A 21,659-nucleotide genomic window follows, 5' to 3' on the forward strand; every position below is an offset into this window, starting at 1 on the left:
AGTCTCTTCAATAAGTGGTGGTGGGAAAACTGGACAGCTACAAGTAAAAGAATGAAATTAGAACATTCTCTAATACCATACACAAAAATAAACTCAAAATGGATTGAAGACCTAAATGTAAGACCAGATACTATAAAACTCTTAAAAGGAAAACATAGGCAGAACACTCTTTGACATAAATCGTAGCAATATCTTTTTTCATCCACCTCTAAGAGTAATGTAAATAAAAATAAACAAAGGAGACCTAATGAAACTTAAAAGTTTTTGAACAGCAAAGGAATCCATAAACAAAACGAAAAGAAAACCCACAGAATGGGAGAATATATTTGGAAATAATGCAACTGACAAGGGCTTACTCTCTAAAGTATACAAACAGCTCATACAGTTCAATATCAAAAAAACAAACAACCGAATTAAAAAATGGGCAGAAGATCTAAAGAGACATTTCTCCAAAGAAGACATACAGATGGCCAAAGAGCACACAAAAATATGCTCAACATCACTAAAACTACAATGAGGTATCACACCACATCAGTCAGAAGGGCCATCATCAAAAAGTCTACAACAATAAATGCCAGAGTGGGTGTGGAGAAAAGGGAACCCTCCTACACTGTTGGTGGGAATGTAAATTGGTACAACCACTATGGAGAACGGTATGGAGGTTCTCTAAAAAACTAAAAATAGAATTACCATTTGACTCAGCAATCCCACTCCTGGGCATATATCCAGAGAAAATCATAATTCAAAAAGATACATGCAGCCCAATGTTCACTGCAGCACTACTTACAGTAGCCAAAACATGGAAGCAACGTAAATGTCCATCAACAGAGGATGGATAAAGAAGATGTGGTACATATATACAATGGAATATTACTCAGTCATAAAAAAGAATGAAATAATGCCATTTCCAGCAACATGGATGGACCTAGATATTATCATAATAAATGAAGTAAGTCAGACAGAGAAAGATAAATATCATATGATATCACTTATACGTGGAATCTAAAAAACAATACAAATGAACTTATTTACAAAACAGAGACTCGGGCTTCCCTGGTGACGCAGTGGTTGAGAGTCCACCTGCCGATGCAGGGGACACGGGTTCGTGCCCCGGTCTGGGAAAATCCCACATGCCGCGGAGCGGCTGGGCCCGTGAGCCATGGCCGTTGGGCCTGCGCGTCCGGAGCCTGTGCTCTGCAACGGGAGAGGCCACAACAGTGAGAGGCCCACATACCGCAAAAGAAAAAAAAAAACAAAAAAAAAAAAAACAGAGACTCACAGCCTTCAAAAACAAATCTATGGTTACCAAAGGGGAAAGGTGTGGGGGAGGGATAAATTAGGCATTTGGGATTAACATACACACACCACTATATATAAAATAGATAATCAACAAGGACCTACTGTATAGCACAGGGAACTCTCCTCAATATTCTAAAATAACCTATATGGTAAAAGAATCAGGAAAAGAATGGATATATGTATATGTATAACTGAATCACTTTGCTGTACACCTGAAAGTAACACAATATTATAAATCAACTATACTCCAATATAAAATAAAAACTTTAAAATAAATATACAATAAAATATTGAATTAATATTTTTAAACTCTCAAAAAATAAAACTCCTAGCCTAGATAGTTTCACTGGAAAATTCTACCAAATGTTTAAAGAATTAACACCAATTCTAAACAATCTCTTCTAGAAAATAGAAGGAAATACTTCTCCATTCATTTTATGAAGACAGTATTACCCTGACACCAGTATAAAAAATGAAAACTAAAACCCAATATTCCTCATGAATATGGATGCAAAAATCCTTAACACATTATTAGAAAACTAAAATCCAGTCATATATTATAAGTATACACCATGATCAAGTGAGATTTATTCCAGTGATGCAAGGTTGTTCAGTAACCCCCAAAATCAATCAATGCAATCAACCAGGCTAAAGAAGAAAAAGTACATGGTCATATCAATAGATATAGAAAAAGCATTTGACAAAATTCAACACCCTTCATGACAAAAATCTTCAGAAAAACAGTGATAGGAGAAAAAGTCCTCAACTTTATAAAGAGTATCTACAAAAAAAGACTACAATTAACAGAATGCTTTTCCCCTGATAGATAACAAAGGAAGGTGATGTCTACTCTCATCACTTTTATTCAACATAGTGCTAGCCAGTGCTGAGTTTTAGCCAGTACAATAAGGCAAAAAAAGTAAATAAAAGGTATATAGATAAGAAAGCAAGAGGGCCTCCCTGGTGGCGCAGTGGTTGAGAGTCCGCCTGCCGATGCAGGGGATACGGGTTCGTGCCCCGGTCTGGGAGGATCCCATATGCCGCGGAGCGGCTGGGCCCGTGAGCCATGGCTGCTGAGCCTGCGCATCCGGAGCCTGTGCTCCGCAACGGGAGAGGCCACAACAGTGAGAGGCCCGCATACCACAAAAAAAAAAAAAAAAAAAAAAAAAAGAAAGCAAGAAATAAAACTGCCCCTGTTTGCAGAGGACATCACTATGTATGGAAAAAACAAACAAACCAACTCCTACAGCTACTAAGTGAATTCAGCAAGGTCATGAGACGCAAGATAAACATTAAAAAAGTCAATTCACTAGCAATGAGTATGTGGACAATGAAATTAAAACTTAAATTCTATTTACAATCACTCAAAAAACTGAAATACTTAGATGTAAATCTAACAAAACATGTACAGGATTTGTAAGCTGAAAATTATAAAACATTGATGAAAAAATTCAAAGATGATCTAAATAGACTTGACTCTTGAACAACACGGGGGTTAATCCACAAAATTTAGTCAGCTCTACGTATCCACAGTTGCTCTATATCTGTGGAATCAACCAACCATGGACTGTGTAAATAGTAGTATTTACTACTGAAAAATATCTGAATATAAGTGGACTCACACAATTCAAACCTGTGTTGTTCAAGGGGCAACTGTAAATGGACAGTCATTCTGTGTTCATGGACTGGAAGACTCAATATAATGAATATGTCAATTTTCCCCAAATTGATATTCAGACTTAATATAATTCCTATCAAATTCCCCAATGACTATTTGTAGATACAGACAAGATTATTCTAAACTTTATATGGAAAGGCAAAGGAATTAGAATAGCTAAAACAATTTTGAAGACTTCAACTATATAGCTACAGTAAATCAAAACTGTGTGGTACTGCTGAAGGGATAGACACATAGATCAACAGACAAAATAGAGATCCCAGGAATATACACACAAATATGCTCAACTGTGTTTTAAACAAAGGTGCAAAAGCAACTCAATGTAAGAGAGAAAACCTTTTCAACAAATAGTGTGGAACAACTGGACACAGAGAAGCAAAAATGAAACCTGACCTAAGTCTCATACCTTATAAACAAAAATTAACTGAAAATGAAACCTTTTAGGGAAAAAAAGGAGAAATTCTTCAGGATGTAGGCAAAGACTTCCTAGAATTGATACCAAAGTATGATCCATAAAAACAGAAATTGATAAATTGGACTTCACAGAAATTGAAATCATTTACTTGGAAAACAACTTTGTTAAGAGGATGAAAAGACAAGCTATAGACTGAGTGAAAATATTTGTAAACCACACACCTGACAAAGGACTAGTACCTAGAATACATAAAGAACTCTTAAAATTCTACAATAAATGAACAAAAAACACCCAATTAGAAAACTGACAAATCTTCTTGATTTGTTGATATTATTATTCAACACTATATTCCATGGTTTTCTGACTACTTATTTTATATAGTAATGAGAAGGAGTATTGAAACATTCAGATATAATTATGGATTTATTTCTCCTTTCAGTTTTTCCAGTTTTTCTGCATGTATTTTGAAGTTTTACTTAGGTTCACACACCTTTAGGGCTATTACATCCTCTACATGAATTTAGCCTATTCATCATGATTTCTACTCTAACATGTTCTTGGTTGGTGTTGGTATGGTATATCTTTCTCCATCCTTTTGCTTTTAAACCATATGTGTCTTCATATTTAAATTATGTTCCTTTGTAGATAATATAGTTGCATCATGCTTTTGATGCACTTTGTGAACTGCTGCCTGGGTCTAGCTTTTTTACCCAGCCTGAAAATCTCTTTTAACTGTAGTGTTTATACCATTTACATATAATGTATCAATATGGTTAGGTTTAAATCTATTATCTTTCTACTGCTTCAAATCAAAATGATACTCCTCTCTATGTTAATCATTCCTTCAATTTCCAAAACTTACTTTTAGTTTCTTCTTATGTATTTCTGCTTGTGCTTCCTGGTATAATTCCTGTCGCAATTGTTCTAAATCTTCACGTTGCCGCAGCACTTCTTCCAATCTCTGCGTCAGCTATTAAATTTTAAAAAAACACACAAACATGTAAAGGAATCAGATTCTATGACCAATATTTCAGAATTTCTCAAGTGTTAAAGAGATGATTATTTTAATACCATATTCTGAAGCTGTAGCCTTTTTTCTTCACTTTCTTGAACTTCTGCCATCCAATCTTCTTCTCTTTGTTGCTGCATCTTGGCAAACTCTATGATTTTTCTGTTTTCTTCTTCCATTTCCTCATGTTTCTTTTTTCTCCAGAGAGCCTGCTCTTTCTTAAACTCTTCTATATACCTTCGATTTGTATTCATTTTTTCTAACTTTTGTTGTCTTTCCCTAAAAAGCAATAGTGAATGCAGGTGTATAGTAACAGAAATAATAATAAAATATCAAAAAATATAAGTATCATTTCCTTCAGTTGATAATGATGTGGAGAAAAATGGCTTCCCTATTTACAATTTTTTCATTCTTTCATGCAACAAACATTTTGAGTGTTTACTATGTGCCACTAAATATAATAACAGGTATGAATTTTCTGAGTAAACTACTACTATGCCTCTTCTCTAACCTATTATGATGTTTTATGCATCTCACTTCAGAAAGGCCACCACCTGTTTATATATGTTTCACAGCACTCTACACTTTAGCTGTCTACCAGGGAAACTGAACAGAAAACAAGTTCTCTTGATATGGGCTTACTTAAGAAAAACAAAGTTTAGCCATTGTCACTTAATAAGTATTTCTTAACTATCAGACAATTAATTATCATGCTAACAAAGGTAAGTATGACTTGGGGGCTTCCCTGGTGGCACAGTGGTTGAGAGTCTGCCTGCCAATGTGGGGGACACGTGTTTGAGCCCTGGTCCGGGAAGATCGCACATGTCGCAGAGCAACTAGACCCAGAGCCACAACTACTAAGCCTGCGCTCCAGAGCCCGCGAGCCACAACTACTAAAGCCCGCACACCTAGAGCCTGTGCTCCGCAACAAGAAAAGCCACTGCAATGAGAATCCCACACCACAACAAAGAGTAGCTCCAGCTCTCCGCAACTAGAGGAAGCCGGCACACAGCAACAAATGAAGAAAGAAAAGAAAAGAAAAGAAAAAAGAAAGAGAGAGACAGAGAAAGAAAGAGAAAGAAATTTATGCAAAAAAAAGAGAAGAGTTGGTCTCAGTTTATGTGATAACATTTACTGGGACTTACCATGTATTAGGCACTGTTTAGGTGATTTACTCTTCATGACAAGCCTGAGATAAATCTAATGTAAATGTTTAGGCATGTAAGAAAGTTCGGATAAACTTACAATTGATCTTCTTCATAGATTTTCCTAACAATTTCATCAATCATGAGTTTCTCTTTCAGCAGTTGCTCATAAGCTTCCTGCTTCTTCTTTCCTTGTTCTTCAAGTTGTTTCTCTAAGTCATGATTGTACTGTGCTTTTACTTTGTTTCGTTTTTCCTCTGCAGCATTCTCTTCCTTTATTAATCTCTCGTGTTCTTCCATCATAGTTTTGGCTATTTCAGCATCACGTTTCTGTTATTAAAACAAAATTCATCTTTCCACTTTCAAATCTGAGCACAATAGGATAGAATACTTTTAGCAGATGGAATTGAATACTATAAAGTCTGTTATATAAAATATTATGTAACTGTGTAGGTAAAAAGCAAAGGTAAGTCACTGTCACCTGAACGGTTTGAATGATGAGTCAAACCCTAAAGAGGCTTTCCTATTCCTTCAAGTAGCTCTCTCAGGGCAATAAGGAGAATAAACTCCACATGTGAAAACCAGTAAGTAAAATTAGAAGTGCTTTGTTAACAACTATGTTAACTGCCAAAGCAGTAGTCAACTTTTTCATCTATTTAAAAGTTGATGTAGGCAATTTTCACAAATTTTAGCTCCACTGGGTATTGGCTGCTATTTAGAGTTAGGACGGTACTATCTTTTTTATACAAGTCTACTATTAAATAGCTCTGAGCAGCTCTTAAGTTTCTCTCAGCCTAAATTTTCTTTCCTGCCACTGGCCTTTGAAGTCTCCTCTTTCTCATTTATTAAAGGCCCCTGGTAATCACTTTAATTTAGTAAAAGGGTCACATATGTCACTGTGCCTGTTTTCTTAGGTTTTAATTCACTCATTCAAGACCATTCCTTCTGAGTTAGACACAATCTTCCTTCTTGAATGGGTTAAACTCCTTACTTGTTTTGAGCATTTTGAAATCATTTAACAAAATGTTTTAAAGTAAATATATGAGGGCACTTTAAAAAATCATCCTTTACCATTAGGATCACATCCCAAATGCTAGAATGGTTAGCAGCATTAAACATAAAAGAAGAAACAGATTAAAATATGAATGCTAATGCCATTCCTGATCTAATTGATGCCTTTAACATATACACTGTTAATATGACTTGACCAAAATTCTTTCTTTCCTTCTCTTTTCTTAGCATGTTATACTAGGCTCTATAGAAAAAATATGACATGACAAAAACATGTATGTACAAATTATCACACACTTATAGAAGTACAATGTTCTCATTTCCCAGATAAGAAAACTAAGGCTGAGAGAGAGAGCCAAAACTAGCACCTAAATATCCTGACACCTAGTCAAGTCCTAGGAGTATTTGACTTTAATTTTTGTGGATCAATTTTATTTAGACAATAACAGCAATTCTTTCAACAGCCAGAATAAATATCTACAACTGCCTCGAATAATCTCAATTATCAAAATAATTAAAACTGCAATCTACTGGTCAAATAGTACATTGTTTATGTTCTACTTTATTTTTTAAAGGGTAGAATATGGCTCATGAAGTGAAGTCTCCTTACCCTCTCCTACCACCTGCCACACCAAAGGTTATCATTGTTAACAGCATGCTGTACAACCCACCAGACTTTTTCTATACTAACACACATGCACACACACATTTCACTACGGCCAGCATCTGTTCTTATTTGAGGCCTGTATAACATTGCACTGGTCAAGTATTTTAATATCACCCCTCTAATTCTATGTGTGTGTGAACATGTGTGTTGATATACAGAACACATATATGTGTGTGTGCATATACATGCACACACAGATGCTGATATACACATACATACACATACATACACATACATACATGTACAAGTTTTTAAAAATGAAAATGTACTGTGAAATGTATTATTCTCCAATTTTTTTTGCAACTTGCTTTTTTTCCTTTTAACATATAATATATTCTGGCCAACTTTAAAAACCAAACTATTTCCCTTTACCTCTTTCTCTTTAATAGCCATATAACATCTTTGAAAGGGATCTATGAGAGAGGGAACTCTGCTATCAAAATGCTCTACAAAGTAAGAGAAATGAGAGAAGGGAACTTAAAAGACTGTGTAACATTGCAATCAGACCTTTTCATCTATGTCTAGCCTTTATGAGTGACAACGATAGTTCAAGTGATGACGTACACCCTGCTTTTAAGTGTTAATAAACCCTATTTTATAGTATACTGTGTAACACTACTGCTGTATGTGTCTGAAACTCCTTTGCCCAAGAGTAACTATTACCAGTAATGCGCAGTAGGTCAGGAGTAAGAAAAGAGGATAAAAATAGAGGAAAACATGAGAAGAAAAGATTGCTTTTATGAAACAGAAAAGTTTCCTACTTATAGTTTATTTTTTAAAACATTTTAAAAATTAAAAATTTAGTAACATTCTAAAATACACTGATTATGCTAACAACTTGTATTGGTTTGTCAAAGAATAATCAGAGACCATTAAGAATGCTGGGAGTTACTGAATATAGCTGTTCATTCTAAGCATCAACCTAATTCCTTATGTCTCTGAAAGGTTCTAATATTAAATTACACAAAGCTCAATATCCATAATTTCTTACACCTTAAGGATCTAAAAAGTATAAAAGTATTTGAGAAATCTAACAGTGTAAATTCTTTATAGAATGTAACAATTTTCCAAAAATTGGTCTATTTTTGGTTTTCTAAATGAAGCTAAAAATATGGAAAACATAATGACCAGAAACATGATTACCATTTGCTCATATTTAACGGCATCCTTTTCAGCAATCTGAGCTGCTCTTTCTTTATTCATGTAAGCTGCTTTTAATTTCTTCTCCAATTCTCTGAGCTCAATACTGTTTTAAAAAAAGACAGAAATTTAAATTCGAGGACCATATATCTCTTACTATTTTAAAAATAACATGTATCTGCAATTTAAATGAATTTTTTTCTAAATGTATAAAAGATATTTACATTATTTTAAAAATATTTTGAGGGCTTCCCTGGTGGCGCAGCGGTTGAGAGTCCGCCTGCCGATGCAGGGGGATGTGGGTTCGTGCCCCGGTCCGGGAAGATCCCACGTGCCGCGGAGCGGCTGGGCCCGTGAGCCATGGCCGCTGAGCCTGCGCGTCCGGAGCCTGTGCTCCGCAACGGGAGAGGCCGCAACAGTGAGAGGCCCGCGTACTGCAAAAAAAAAAAAAAAAAAAAAAAAAAAAATAAAAATATTTTGAAAAAATACCCCTTTCTCCATTCATCTCAAGAAAAATCAGAATGCATGTGAAAAGAGACATTGTAATTAATTTTTCTAGACAAAACAACCCTTTTATTTTCAATAATCATCACTAAAAATCTTTCTGCCAGTGCCTGGCTCAGAAAAGGTGCTACATCAATATAGGTTAAAATTTATGTCCAGTTACCAGTACTATTAGGCTAAAAGAATAACTAAAGTGGAGAGGTTTAAACCTATACAAGTTACTTAAATTTTGTACCTTGGTTTTGCTATCTGTACAAGGGGTAGTTTTGGCAATTAAATAAGTTAATGTGTATAACAGAAGACACTCTACTACATATGGTAACTTTTTTTTTTAATCCTCCCAACAAATTTGTGTGGTATGATCCACCCCAACTTTACATTTATTGATTGATTGATTGATTGATTGATTGTCTGTGTTGGGTCTTTGCTGCTGCATGCAGGCTTTCCCTAGTTGGGGCGAGCAAGGGCTACCCTTTGTTGTGGTGCACAGGCTTCTCATTGCGGTGGCTTCTTTTGTTGCGGAGCACGGGCTCTAGAGTGCAGGCTCAGTAGTTGTGGTGCACGGGCTTAGCTGCTCCGTGGCATGTGGGATCTTCCCGGACCAGGGCTCAAACCCGTGTCCCCTGCATTGGCAGGCGGATTCTTAACCACTGTGCCACCAGGGAAGCCCTGTAACTATTTTTTGATGATGATGAAGAGGGAGTAACATGGGCAAGTTTACGTCACTTCTCTGGGCTTTTTACTTATCTGTTAAAAAAAAATGGGGATTGGCCTCAGATAATCTCTGAATTACTTTTTAATCTATCACTCTCCTAAATTTAATGAAAACAATATGCCATACAAAAATTTTTATTTTACTGTGCCAGTCATAATTCTGAATATGACAGAATATGAGAATTCTGAGTTGGAAGGGCCCTGAGATGTCACCAAGATGTACATGTTAATTCTTACTGGAACAAAGAGGCACTCACCTACCTATAAACTCAAGTTACAAGTACCCCCCTACCTACAAAGAAACAGTCATAAGGGGTAAGGGAAGAGAGATATTCCTGGTATTATGGTGTGGGTCCTTCTTCCCCTTACCATTGTAGGTGCAAATGTATATGACACAGGATTACCTTCTTACATAAAAATAGTGTTAGAAACGAGGATTAAGTTTCTAGGTTAGTCTACATATTTTATTCCACTAAGAGTTTGAGATACATTTACAAAGATTTTTGTTAGAGCTGGGTACCAATGATCATGCACCAATATACAAACCCAATCAATTTATAATACTGTCTCTACAAAAAAAAAGTGCATTAAATTGGAAACAACAAACATTCAAATAAACGACCTTCATTTGAAGGACAAGGGCACCCATACCCATTGGATATACACCTAGAAGTGAAATTTCTGAGTCACAGGGTAGGCTGTGTTCAAATTGAGTAGATAATGGCAGTTTTCCAAAGCTTTGTCAGACTTACACTCTCATAAACAGTGTCTAAGCACTCACACCACTCCACATCCTCAGCAACACTTTGGTCTTGTCATAGATTTTAACCATTCTTTTGGGGGATGTAATTTATCACTGGGGTTTTAATTTATGTTTCCCAACTACTAATGGAACTGAGACCTCTTCATATGTTGACTCATTTGTATAACTTCTGTGAAGTTCTTGTTTAATATTTTTAAAAAAATTTTTTCATTTTTATACTGGTTTGTCTACTTCTTATTGTTGCATAAAAGTCTTTTTTAATTTATTTATTTACTTATTATTTTTGGCTGCGTTGGGTCTTCGTTGCTGCACGCCAGCTTTCTCTAGTTGCGTCGAGCGGGGGCTACTCTTCGTTACAGTGCACAGGCTTCTCATTGCGGTGGCTTCTCTTGTTGTGGAACACAGGCTCTAGGCACGCAGGCTTCAGTAGTTGTACACGCAGGTTTCAGCAGTTGTGCACGCAGGTTTCAGCAGTTGTGCACGCAGGCTCAGTAGCTGTGGCTTATGGGCTCTAGAGCACAGGCTCAGTAGTTGTGGCACACAGGCTTAGCTGCTCCACGGCATGTGGGATCTTCCTGGACCAGGGATGAAACCCGTATCCCCTGCATTTGCAGGTGGATTCCCAACCACTGTACCACCAGGGAAGCCCAAAAGTTCTTTACATATTCCAGATACAAGTCTCTTGTTGGTTATATGCATTGCAAATACCTCCTTCCAGTCTGCAGTTACTCTCACAGTGGTTTCTTCAGATGAAGGGTATTCTAATCCACCAATCTTTTTCTTCATTGTCAGTAACTTTTGTGTCATGTTTTAAGAAATGTTGCCCACCCCACAGACATAAATATATTTTCTTATATTAGTCTCTCAAAGCTTTGTTATTTCACCATTAACTTTTAGACTATAATCCTCCAGGAATTGATTTTTATGTGTGGTGTGAGGTAGAAATCAAGTTCATTTTCTTCCATATGGATATCTAATTGATAACAGTATCATTTTTTTAAATGTCTATTTCTGAATGCCCTGCAGTGATTCTAAAATGTATATGGAAATGCAAAGTAGGAATGGCTAAAACAATCTTTAAGAAGACCAAAATTGGAGACTTCTTCAGGATATGAATACCTATTATAAAGCCACAATATTTAAGATAGTGTAGATTTAGCACAGGATGAACAAATGGATCAATGGAATGGACTAGAGCAGCTCTTCTCAACTGCAAGTTTTAAGCCCTAATGCCCTTAAGCATCTATTATGTGCAGTGAATTAACTTGGTTCCTCTGGATCTAAAATAATACCAGCTATATACTGTCTTTGAGAAAATTAAAAATACACTCACTCAACTTTCTGTGACACTTGGATCTCTTATGGAACCCCAGTTGCGGAAGGATGGGATAGAAAAATGCAAAAATAGATGCATGCATATATGCACATTTATTTTATGACAAAACTGGCACTGCAGAGCCAGTTTCCCTTTCTACTACTGCTAGTCAGTTTGGTAAATGCGCTATTTAGTAATTTACCTAAATTTTCAAATTTGCATAAAATTGTTCACAATATCCTGCTATGATCTACAGTGATCTCCCATTTGTATGATCTACAGTTATATCGCACTATCTATTCCTAGAATTGGTTATTTGTGCATTCTCTTTTACAGTTATATATTCCTGCCAGGGACTATCAATTTTATTGGTCTTTTTAAAGGCACAATTTTTGGCTTTGTTGACTCTACTTTATGTCTACATTCTAAATTGCTCATTTCTGACCTTATCTTTATCCTACATTATTTTTTAGTCACTCCAGATGGGAATTTTCTCTTTGTTTTCAAATAATTCCAGATGGAGTCTTCTTTTCTAATAGTCATTTTAGATTATAAGCTATCCTCAAGGAATAGCTTTAGCTACTTACGGGGACAAGTTTTGGGGGTTTTTTGATCCTAGAATTTTTTTCTTGTGGTAAAATAACAAAAATTTGTCATTTTAACCATTTTTAAGTGTACAATTCAGTGGTGTTAATTACATTCATAATGCTCGGCAACTATCAACACTATTTCCAAACTTTTTTTCCAAAAAGAAATGCTGTACCCATGTAAGCAATAACTCCCCATTCCTCCCTTCCCTGCTAATTTACTTTTTGTCTCTGCAAATCTGTCCCTAGATATTTCATGTAAGTGGAATTATCCAGTCTTTATCCTTTTGTTTCTGGCTTACTTCCCTTAGGATAATGCTTTTCAAGGTTCAACCATATTGCAGCATGTATGAGAGCTTCATTCCCTTTTATACCTGAATAATATTCCATTGTATGTATATACCACGATTTGTTTATCTACTCATCTGTTGATAGACACTTAGGTGGCTTCTAGCTTTTGGCTATTGTGAATAATGTTGCATTGAACATTGGCGTACAAGTATCTGATTGAGTCCCTGTTTTCAATTTTTCAATTCTTTTGAGTGTACACCTAAGGGTGGAATTGCTGGACAATATGGTAATTCTATGTTTAACTTTTTGAGGAACTGCCAAACTGTCTTCCACAGTGCACCATTTTACATTCCTACCAACAACATCTGAGGTTTCCAACTTGTCCACATCTTCACCAACACTTACTTTCCATTGTTTTTATTACAGCTATCCTACCAGGCGTGAAATGGTATCTCCTCGTGGTTTTGATTTGCATTTCCCTAATAACAAATGTTGAGTACTTTTTCATGTGCTATTGCCCACTGTCTGTCTGCTTTGGAGAAATCTTTAAGTACCAGGCCCATTTTTGAATTGGGTTGTTTGTCTTTTGTTGTTGAACTGTGAGCATCCTTTATATATTATGGAAATTAAATCTTAACCAGAGATACGATTTGCTTTTCTGGCCTGAGTTCTGAATTAGGAGAAACACAGATAAGCACATTGTGTCAGTCCTTCAGGTAGCTCCCAGGTAGGTTAGAATATACAGACACAATAATTTGCAAATAAGATCTGCTCTTCCAGAACCAGGGCCTGGTACTCTATGGGCTGCTCTCCTCAAGACTGCCTCAGAGCTGGGAGGGGATGGAGCAAGGAAAAGTAAAAACACTACAGACTTTGCTTCCATTGTTAAGTTGCCTTTTTCTTGTTTGAGCATGCAGTTGGTTGCTATAAAACTTTGTTGTTCAGAGTTCTTACAAAGTTGATTCTGACAGTTTCTGCTAGTTTGACTGGGAGGACAGGAACTTGGGGCTGCCTACTACACCATTTCTCAGATGTCACTCCAATCTTACAACCATTACTATGTGGCATTTTCATTATCATTCAGTTAAAACTACTTCCTAATTTCAATTCTGATTGCTTCTTTGGCCTGGGGTTATTTAGAAGTACATTTTAAAATATCTAAACATACAAAGATTGTCTAGTTTTTTGGGGTCTTTTTGTTATTGTATATCTAGTTTAACTCCACTGTGGTCAGAGAACATACTATGTATGAAATAAATGTGTTAAAAATCTGTTGTATTTGTTCTGGCATAATAAATGGTCTGTTTTCATAAATGGTTCAAACATGTTTATTATAACTACTAATATAGTTGGGTTACATTTACAATCTTAATATATTCTTTCTATTTGTCTTACCTGTTCTATGTTCTCTCTTCTCTTCTTTTTGTCTCTATGTTTGGAGTCCCCAAGACCACCCCCCACACTGGGTTCCATCACTCACTCGGAGGACTCACAGGACTTAGTATATAGTCATACTCATGGATATGATTTATCACAGTGAAATACAGAGCAAAATCGACAAGGAATAAAAGCATGTCAGCAAAGTCTAGAGGAAATTAGCTGCAAGTTTCCAAAAGTCCTCTCCCAGTGGAGTCACACAGGAGATGCTTAATTCCCCCAGCAATGAGTTGTGACAACATGTGAGAATTGTCAACCAGGAAAGCTCGCTGAGACTTAGGGCCCAAGATTTTCATTAGGGGCTGGTCATGCACGTACCCTCTGCCTATCAAGTACCAAAATTACGACTACCAGAAGGAATAGAGTTCAGCATGAAGCATACTATTTTTCCAAACAGTTAGGCACTCTTATCATAGAGTGGTGGGAACCTTCTTGAAATCCAAGTTTCCAGATGCCAGCCAAGGACCTAAGTTGCAAAGCAGGCCTATCAGAGGAAATTAGCCTCAAGTGTGGTATGTCAACTCTTTTCTGCACAGCCTCATCATTCCTTATTATCACATTTTCCCCTCTATTAATTTGTTAATTGTATATTCTTTTCCAAATTTGTATTACAGAGATTACACGTTTGTTTCAAGTCTGATAAAATTTGTCCATTATTTTTTACTAAACAATGAAAGATTCTTGACCACTTTAACTCCATGTATGTACTTCCTACCTCACTTTTGTTATGGTTTGTTACATTTTTAACTCTTTATATATTTTAAATCCTAAAGACATTACAATAAGTGATTTACAGATTCATATTTCACCTAGATTTACTATGCATTTGCCTCCCTGAAGTTTTGAGATTAATGTTGGGATCATTTTTATTCTTCTACCTGAAGAACAACTGCTAGTATTTCCTTTAATTCAGGGTTATCATGATTGATTCTCTGTTTTATTTAACTGAAAATGTTATTTTTTAATCCATCTTATTTATTTTAATAATTAATATATTGATTATTAGTCAGAAATATAATAGTACTGGCATCAGCAAGGAACTTGTTGTACATTTAATAAGGGAAGACTATCTCTGTCTCTTCTTTGAGATAGTTTTTGCTGAACTTAAATACAAGTTATAAACAAGGTACTTATTTTTTCTTTCATAAAGCTATGGGTTAGCTATATAATAAATATACAATTGCTCATTATTTAATAATTATAAATTGTATGGTCATAATTATACAATTAGTTGTAATAACTGTAAATAATTATAACTAATTGTACAACTAATTATAATTATTGATTAATGCTGCAATTAAAATAGGATTTCTAAAACTAGACAGTGTGGGGGCAGAGTCAAGATGGCAGCACAGGAAGACGCAGAGTTCACATCTCCCCACAACTAGGGCACCTGCCAGACGCTGGTGGGGGACCTAGAGGCCCAAGGAGATGGGAGGAACCCCCTGAGTGATGGGTAGGACATGGGGGGAGTGAGAGGGGAGGAGAAGTGGTGGCTGGGAGGGGGAGGGGTTCCCATGCCTGGAGGGACCCTCAGGGGCTTGGATATCAGTGGGAGCACGCCTAGCATTTCCCCTGCCTAATCGGGCCCCAGGAAGCCTGCCAGGCTCCCCAGCCGGGTCCTCCACCTTCCAAGGCCCCCTCCGGGCCACGTTGGTCCTAGGGGTGTAGGAGGGAGATGGGGGGTGGGGCTGAGCAGAGAACAGGAGTGGTGGACGGGGAGGGGCCCTCCAAGACCAGAGGATCAGGGAAGGCATGGAGGATGTTTCCCCTGCTCACTATGGCCCACGAAGTCTGCTGGGCTCCTGGGCCTGGTCCTCCATTCTCCCGGGCCCTGTCAGGCTGTGGGGGTCTTAGGGGCATAGGATGGAGGGAGAAGGGGGGAAGAGGAGGAGAGGCAGATGGGAGGGCCCTCTGGGATTGGGGGATCAGGGGAGGGGCGGAGGGCATTTCCCCCACCCACTAGGCCTCGGGAAGCCTGTTGGGCTTCCAGGTCTGGTCCCCTGCCTTCTGGGGCTCCCTCTGGCCACGTGGCTCCTAGGGGCATAGGACGGAGGTGGGGGGGGAGAAGAAGAGAGGCCAAAAGTGAGGGGACCTCTAGAATCCAAGGATGGGGGGGAAAGAACCCTGCATTCCCCCCACCCACTCGGGCCCAGTGAGCCTGCTGGGGTCCTGGACCTGGTGCTCTGACCTCCAAGGCCAGCGGCACACCTGGGTCCCTCCTGCTGCCTTGAGCCTAAGCCCCACACCCCACCCAGGGCCTCTGCCGGCCCTGTGGGTCCTAAGCATAGGCCCCGCCCACCACATAAACCCCGCCCCACCTAAGCCCCACCCCCCCACAGCCAAGGCCTTTTCTGGCTTTTTTTTGTTTCTTTCCTCTCCTCTTTTTTACTATTGTAGTTCTGTTTTACCTTCTGGTTGTTGTTTCATCTATATTTTTATTTTTTTATTCTTTCTAACATATCCATTAGTTTTCTAATCTTATTTTTTACTCTATTATTGTTCTACTCCTTTTTTTCTTCTTTCTTTTTTTTTTTTTTTTTTGCTGCCCCACGTAGGTTGCGGGATCTTGGTTCACGAGCAGAGGGTTACGCCAGAGCTCCTGTGGTGGGAGCTCCAAGTCCAAACCACTGGACTAACAGAAAACCTCAGACCCCAGGGAATATTCATCAGAGTGAGCTCACCCCGAGGTCCTCATCTCGGCACCAAGACCCAGCTCTACCCAACAGCCTACAAACTCTAGTGCTGGAAGCCTCAGGCCAAACAACCAGTAAGACAGGAACACAATCCCACCCATCAAAAATAAATAAATAAATAAGGCAACAAAAAAATGCCACAGATAAGGGAGCAAGGTAACAACCTATGAGACCAAATAAGTGAAGAGGAAATAGGCAAGCTACCTGAAAAAGAATTCAGAGTAATGATAGTAAAGATGATCCAGAGTCTCAGAAATAGAATGGAGGCACAGATTGAGAAAATACAAGAAATGTTTAACAAAGATCTAGAAGAACTAAAGAACAAACAAACATAGATGAACAATATAATAACTGATGAAAAATACACTAGAAGGAATCAATAACAGAAAACTGAGGCAGAAGAACAAATAAGTGAGCTGGAAGACAGAATGGTAGAAATAACTGCCGAGGAACAGAACAAAGAAAAAAGAATGAAAAGAACTGAAGACAATCACAGAGACCTTTGGGACAACATTAAATGCACCAACATTCGAATTATAGGGGTCCCAGAAGAAGAAGAGAAAAAGGAAGGGTCTGAGAAGATATTTGAAGAGATTATAGTGGAAAACTACCCTAACATGGGAAAGGAAATAGTCACCCAAGTCCAGAAAGTGCAGAGAGTCCCATAGAGGATAAACCCTAGAAGAAACACACCAAGACACATATTAATCAAACTAACAAAAATTAAATTCAGGGCTTCCCTGGTGGCGCAGTGGTTGAGAGTCCGCCTGCCGATGCAGGGGACCCGGGTTCGTGCCCCGGTCCGGGAGGATCCCACATGCCGCGGAGCGGCTGGGCCCATGAGCCATGGCCACTGAGCCTGCACGTCCGGAGCCTGTGCTCTGCAACGGGAGAGGCCACTACAATGAGAGGCCCGCATACCGCAAAAAAAAAAAAAAAAAAAAAAAAAAAAATTAAATTCAAAGAAAAAATATTAAAAGCAGCAAGGGAAAAGCAAAAAATAACATACACAGGAATCCCCATAAGGTTATCAGCTGGTTTTGCAGCAGAAACTCTGCAGGCCAGAGGGAGTGGCAGGATATACTTAAAGTGATGAAAGAGAAAAACCTACAACCAAGATTACTCTACCCAGCAATGATCTCATTCAGATTTGAGAGAGAAATCAAAAGCCTTTCAGACAAGCAAAAGCTAAGAGAATTCAGCACCACCACACTAGCTTTACAACAAATGCTAAAGGAACTTCTCTAGGTGGGAAGCACAAGAGAAGAAAAGGACCCACAAAACCAAAATGAAAACAATTAAGAAAATGGTAATAGGAACACACATATCAGTAATAACCTTGAAAGTAAATGGATTAAGTGCTCCAAATAAAAGACACAGGCTGGCTGAATGGATACAAGAACAAGACCCATATATGCTGTCTACAACAGACCCACTTCAGACCTAGGGACACATACAGATTGAAAGAGAAGGGAGGGAAAAAGATAATCCATGCAAATGGAAATCAAAAGAAAGCTGGAGTAGCAATACTTGTATCAGATAAAATAGACTTTAAAATAAAGAATGTTAAAAGAGACAAGGAAGGACACTACAAAATGATCAAGGAATCAATCCAAGAAAAAGATATAATAATTATGAATATTTATGCACCCAACATAGGAGCACCTCAATACATAAGGTAAATGCTAACAACCATAAAAGGGGTAATCAACAGTAACACAATAATAGTAGGGGACTTTACACCCCACTTAACCAACATACAGATCATCCAAACAGAAAATAAGGAAATACAAGCTTTACATGACACAATAGACCAGATAGATTTAATTGATACTTATAGGACATTCCACCCAAAAGTGGCAGAATACACTTTCTTCTCAAGTGCACACAGAACATTCTCCAGGATACATCACAACCTGGGTCACAAATCAAGCCTTGGAAAATGTAAGAAAATTGAAATTGCATCAAGCATCTTTTCTGACCACAATGCTATGAGATTGAAAATCAATTACAGGAAAAAAACTGTAAAAAACACATATACATGGAGGCTAAACGGTACACTGCTAAACAACCAAGAGATCACTGAAGAAATCATAGAAGAAATTTAAAAAATACATAGAAACAAATGACAATGAAAACACACAACCCAAAACCTATGGGACACAGCAAAAGCAGTTCTAAGAGGGAAGTTTATAGCAATTCAATTTCACCTCAAGAAACAAGAAAAATCTCAAATAAACAATATAACTTACACCTAAAGCAACTACAGAAAGAAGAACAAAGAAAACCCAAAGTCAGCAGAAGTAAAGAAATCATAAAGACCAGAGCAGAAATAAATGAAATAGAAATAAAGAAAACATAGCAAAGATCAATAAAACTAAAAATTGGTTCTTTGAGAAGATAAACAAAATTGATAAACCTTTAGCCAGACTAATCAAGAAAAAAAGGGAGAGGATGCAAATCAATAAAATTAGAAATGAAAAAGGAGAAATCACAACTGACACCACAGAAATAGAAAGGATTCTAAGAGACTACTACAAACAACTATATGACAATAAAATGGACAACCACGAAGAAATGGACAAATTCTTGGAAAGGTACACTTTTCCAAGACTGAACCTGGAAGAATTAGAAAATATAAACAGATCTATTACAAGTAATGAAACTGTAATTAAAAATCTTCCAACAAACAAAAGTCCAGGACCACATGGCTTCACAGGCAAATTCTATCAAACATTTAGAGAAGAGCTAACACCTATCCTTCTCAAACTCTTCCAAAAAATTGCAGAAGGAGGAACATTCCCAAATTCTTTCTACAAAGCCACCATCACCCTGACACTAAAACCAGACAAAGATACTACAAAAAAAGAAAATTACAGACCAATATCACTGATGAACATACATGCAAAAATCCTCAACAAAATACTGGAAAACAGAATCCTACAACACATTAAAAGGATCATACACCATGATCAAATGGGATTTATCCCAGGAATGCAAGGATTCTACAATATATGCAAATCAATGTGATACACCATATTAACAAATTAAAAAATAAAAACCATATGATCATCTCAATAGATGCAGAAAAAGCTATTGACAAAATTCACACCAATTTATGATAAAAACTCTCCAGAAAACTGGCACAAAAACAGAAATATAGATCAATGGAACAGGATAGAAAGCCCAGAGACAAACCCACGCACATATGGTCACCTTATCTTTGATAAAGGAGGCAGGAATGTACAGTGGAGAAAGGACAGCCTCTTCAATAAGTGGTGCTGGGAAAACTGGACAGGGACATGTAAAAGTATGAGATTAGAACACTCCCTAACACCATACACAAAAATAAGCTCAAAATGGATTAAAGACCTAAATGTAAGGCCAGAAACTGTCAAACTATTAGAGGAAAACATAGGCAGAACACTCTATGACATAAATCACAGCAAGATCCTTTTTTACCCACCTCCTAGAGAAATGGAAATAAAAACAAAAATAAACAAATGGGACCTAATGAAACTTCAAAGCTTTTGCACAGCCCAGGAAACCATAAACAAGACCAAAAGACAACCCTCAGAATGGGAGAAAATATTTGCAAATGAAGCAACTGACAAAAGATTAATCTCCAAAATTTATAAGCAGCTCATGCAGCTCAATAGCAAAAAAACAAACAACCTCATCCAAAAATGGGCAGGAGACCTAAATAGACATTTCTCCAAAGAAGATATACAGATTGCCAACAAACACATGAAAGAATGCTCAACATCATTAATCATTAGAGAAATGCAAATCAAAACTACAATGAGATATCATCTCACACCAGTCAGAATGGCCATCATCAAAAAATCTACAAACAATAAATGCTGGAGAGGGTGTGGAGAAAATGGAACACTCTTGCACTGTTAGTGGGAATGTGAATTGGTACAGCCACTATGGAGAACAGTATGGAGGTTCCTTACAAAACTACAAATAGAACTACCATACGACCCAGCAATCCCACTACTTGGCATATACCCTGAGAAAACCAGAATTCAAAAAGAGGCATGTACCAAAATGTTCATTGCAGCTCTATTTACAAGAGCCAGGAGATGGAAACAACCTAAGTGTCCATCATCAGATGAATGGATAAAGAAGATGTGGCACATATATACAATGGAATATTACTCAGCCATAAAAAGAAACAAAATTGAGTTATTTGTAGTGAGGTGGATAGACCTAGAGTCTGTCATACAGAGTGAAGTAAGTCAAAAAGAGAAAGACAAATACCGTATGCTAACACATATATATGGAATATAAGAAAAAAAAAAGTCATGAAGAACCTAGGGGTAAGACGGGAATAAAGACACAGACCTACTAGAGAATGGACTTGAGGATAAGGGGAGGGGGAAGGGTAAGCTGTGACAAAGCGAAAGAGAGGCATGGACATATATACACTACCAAACGTAAAATAGATAGCTAGTGGGAAGCAGCCGCGTAGCACAGGGAGATTAGCTCGGTGCTTTGTGACCACCTGGATGGGTGGGATAGGGAGGGTGGGAGGGAGGGAGACGCAAGAGGGAGGAGATATGGGAACATATGTATATGTATAACTGATTCACTTTGTTATAAAGCAGAAACTAACACACCACTGTAAAGCAATTATACTCCAATAAAGATGTTTAAAAAAAAAAAAACTCTCCAGAAAATGGGCATAGAGGGAACCTACTTCAAAATAGTAAAGGCCATGTGTGACAAACCCACAGCAAACATCATACTCTATGGTGAAAAACTGAAAGCACTTCCTCTGAGATCAGGAATAAGACAGGATATCCACTCTCGCCACTCTTATTCAACATAGTTTTGGAAGTCCTGGCCATGCTAATCAGAGAAGAAAAAGAAATAAAAGGAATACAAATTGGAAAAGAAGAAGTGAAACTGTCATTGTTTTCAGATGACATGATACTATACATAGAAAATCCTAAAGATGCCACTAGAAAACTACTAGAATT

The 21,659-nt window shown here is 37.5% G+C and overlaps 1 protein-coding gene across 4 annotated transcripts in view; it reads right to left on the minus strand.

Annotated features, from left to right (window-relative positions):
- MNS1 (meiosis specific nuclear structural 1) overlaps positions 1 to 21,659 on the minus strand; it is a 71,832-nt gene that overhangs the window by 31,004 nt on the left and 19,169 nt on the right. For 3 of the 4 annotated variants that reach the window (XM_079700043.1, XM_079700041.1, XM_079700042.1), the window contains 4 exons: positions 8,368 to 8,470; positions 5,647 to 5,876; positions 4,464 to 4,680; positions 4,255 to 4,362 (listed from right to left, as the gene is read on the minus strand). In XM_079700043.1, the coding sequence (XP_079556169.1) occupies positions 4,255 to 4,362; positions 4,464 to 4,680; positions 5,647 to 5,876; positions 8,368 to 8,470 (658 nt within the window). The remainder of the gene's footprint in view (positions 1 to 4,254; positions 4,363 to 4,463; positions 4,681 to 5,646; positions 5,877 to 8,367; positions 8,471 to 21,659) is intronic. The other variant, XM_079700044.1, reaches the window with a different exon arrangement.

This window comes from Hyperoodon ampullatus (assembly GCF_949752795.1).
Source record: "Hyperoodon ampullatus genome assembly, chromosome: 3".
NCBI classification, from domain to species: Eukaryota; Metazoa; Chordata; class Mammalia; order Artiodactyla; family Ziphiidae; genus Hyperoodon; species Hyperoodon ampullatus.